The sequence below is a fragment of the Palaemon carinicauda genome, chromosome 1 (genome assembly GCF_036898095.1).
Source record: "Palaemon carinicauda isolate YSFRI2023 chromosome 1, ASM3689809v2, whole genome shotgun sequence".
NCBI lineage: Eukaryota > Metazoa > Arthropoda > Malacostraca > Decapoda > Palaemonidae > Palaemon > Palaemon carinicauda.
The window spans coordinates 257,766,467-257,768,817 of NC_090725.1; the positions used below are offsets into that span (position 1 = coordinate 257,766,467).

Sequence of the window (2,351 nt, forward strand, 5' to 3'; positions counted from 1 at the left end):
TTACTTGTGACAGGATTGAGCAACGTGACACAAAAACCGCAGTGAAACATACGTACCACACAGCTAAATCTTTTCACAAGTCGTACTTCTCTCACAGAGGCACTCGACCCTAGCTCCTAACAATCCTCTTCTCTCTCTCTCTCTCTCTCTCTCTCTCTCTCTCTCTCTCTCTCTCTCTCTCTCTCTCTGGCTTTTTTTCCGTTCCAGTGTTTTCAGAGACAGCTAGACTCCCATGGTAAATAGTCTTCTTTTGCTGAAGGTGGGAGAAGGAAAAACAATTTTACTCTACAACTAAAAACCCAGAAACAACAAAAGTTTGCCGACTTTCTCATCTACGTGACATCCACCCCCCTCGTTCCCTACCACCCCTCTCTCCAAAACCCCGATAGCCCCACCCATTTGTTGTTATTGCCATGTCGCGCAACATGGGCCACTCGAAAACATCCGACCTTTCTCATTCTTTCGGGTGTCATCTCTTAATCCGAAACAAGGGCGAACTGAGTAATGAATGTAAATAAATATTTGTAATATTGTTATATATCGTTCGTTAGTACATATATGCAAATTTACTTGTTACAAGAAACTGATACCGTCACCGAATATGACAACAAAATCTTAGATAATAATGGTTTTCGGGGAGCATCATGGCGGGCGGTATGTGGCAGGTTACATTTTCAGGGAGACAGATCCCGCCCACCAAGACCTAAGCCCATCCTATTGGCTGAGAGTGACGTCACGCCTCGCTAAGTATTCCCACACGAAAACTGTAAAAGACTAATAATAACTTTAATAATGAAACTAATAATTAATAGCATAAGAAATGTCCTCTCTTTGTCCCACAGAAGCTCACTTGAGAAAAATACGCTAAGGTAAAGCAATGGAAAATCGTTTCACGGAGTCAAAAGACGATAAAGGACGCTCCAAGGGGGCGGAGAGACAGGTGAGTGCGTGACGGGGGACCAGGTAAGAGCCACGCGCCAGTCATCAACGAACCTCCTCTAGAGAGCCAGACAACCCCACCCTCAGAGTGCCACTTTCAACGAACCTATCGAGATACGTGACAACACCTTTTCGCATTGGCCTACCGTGAGACGAAAGACATTTGGCCATCAAAAACATACAAGTTGAGCTGGAGGATTGAACGGAAAACGCTTTATTAGAAACTAGGAAATAAACACTATAGTGAATATAAGAATACAAGTAACTCAAAATACCCTAGCAAAATAATTGCAGTGATTGATTATCCGAAATCTGTTGAGAGATTTATATGAAGTGTTCGTAAAGATTATGAAATGGAGGTGAAATTATCGAAATAATGTGCCTCTGAGAAAAAGAGACGGACGAGCGTTGAAATCTCCTGTGCTGATCAGTGCCGAACAGAATTTGTGCAGTACAATAAATCAGTTTGTACATGTGGTGTTCATCGGCACAACACAATCATGAAGGAATATCAAGAGGTAAGAATATTGAATACGTCCTGATTATATATATATATATATATATATATATATATATATATATATATATATATATATATATATATATATATATATATATATATGTGTGTGTGTGTGTGTGTGTGTGTGTGTGTGTGTCTGTAGCAGTTTATTAGCAAAACCAAACAATCCATCGTTTATAAAATATATAACATTGTACTTCCTGCTGTTAAAGTTATCAATTATATGGAAAATAACATTGTCCATCTATTTAACTACCAAATTTATCTAATTTCCTTTTTATACGTTAAGAGAACGAGGAGACAGTGAAGCGTAGCCTACCTTATTTAGACTGCAGGAAATCTGACAAAATATAATAGGTCCCATTATTCTCTGGCGTCCTTTTCGAAGGTATCTTAGTTCATGTATACCCACATATGTTTAAATGTGTATATGTATATGTATATGATAATATGAGTGTGTATATCAATTATAAACCTTCCTCTTTTTAATACTATCCTTTTCAGGAATTATACTATCTAGTATCTGTGGTAGTAAGTGCAATTCCAGATTTGGAAAGAAGGAAAATATGAAATCCTAGAAAATGAATTCAAGTACCTGAGCCTGCAATTTCTCACGATAAAGTAATAAAGAGGTGTAAGTCTTGAGAGACTGTAAAACCTCTTTTAGTTAAGCGCTTTCAAGATGAATTTAACAAAATTTTCTAACAATTCAATGCAGAACTTTCCATTTTCCTCTATACTGTATTTTCATGTGCATTCATCAGGTGTCTTGATTCATCCCTCTAGGGACGGATGAAAGAAAAAAAAACACATAAAACTCATATTACGAATGCAAGAAAATCACGAGGCAACAAATATATATATATATATATATATATATATATATATATAT

At 37.2% G+C, this 2,351-nt stretch overlaps 1 protein-coding gene across 1 annotated transcript in view; it reads left to right on the forward strand.

Annotated features, from left to right (window-relative positions):
- The first annotated feature begins 900 nt into the window (after positions 1-900).
- Positions 901-2,351, forward strand: part of LOC137644523 (Krueppel-like factor 5) — an 18,782-nt gene continuing 17,331 nt past the window's right edge. Inside the window, exon 1 of the mRNA XM_068377493.1 lies at positions 901-1,457. Coding sequence (XP_068233594.1) covers positions 1,440-1,457 — 18 coding nt within the window. The 5' untranslated portion in view covers positions 901-1,439. The remainder of the gene's footprint in view (positions 1,458-2,351) is intronic.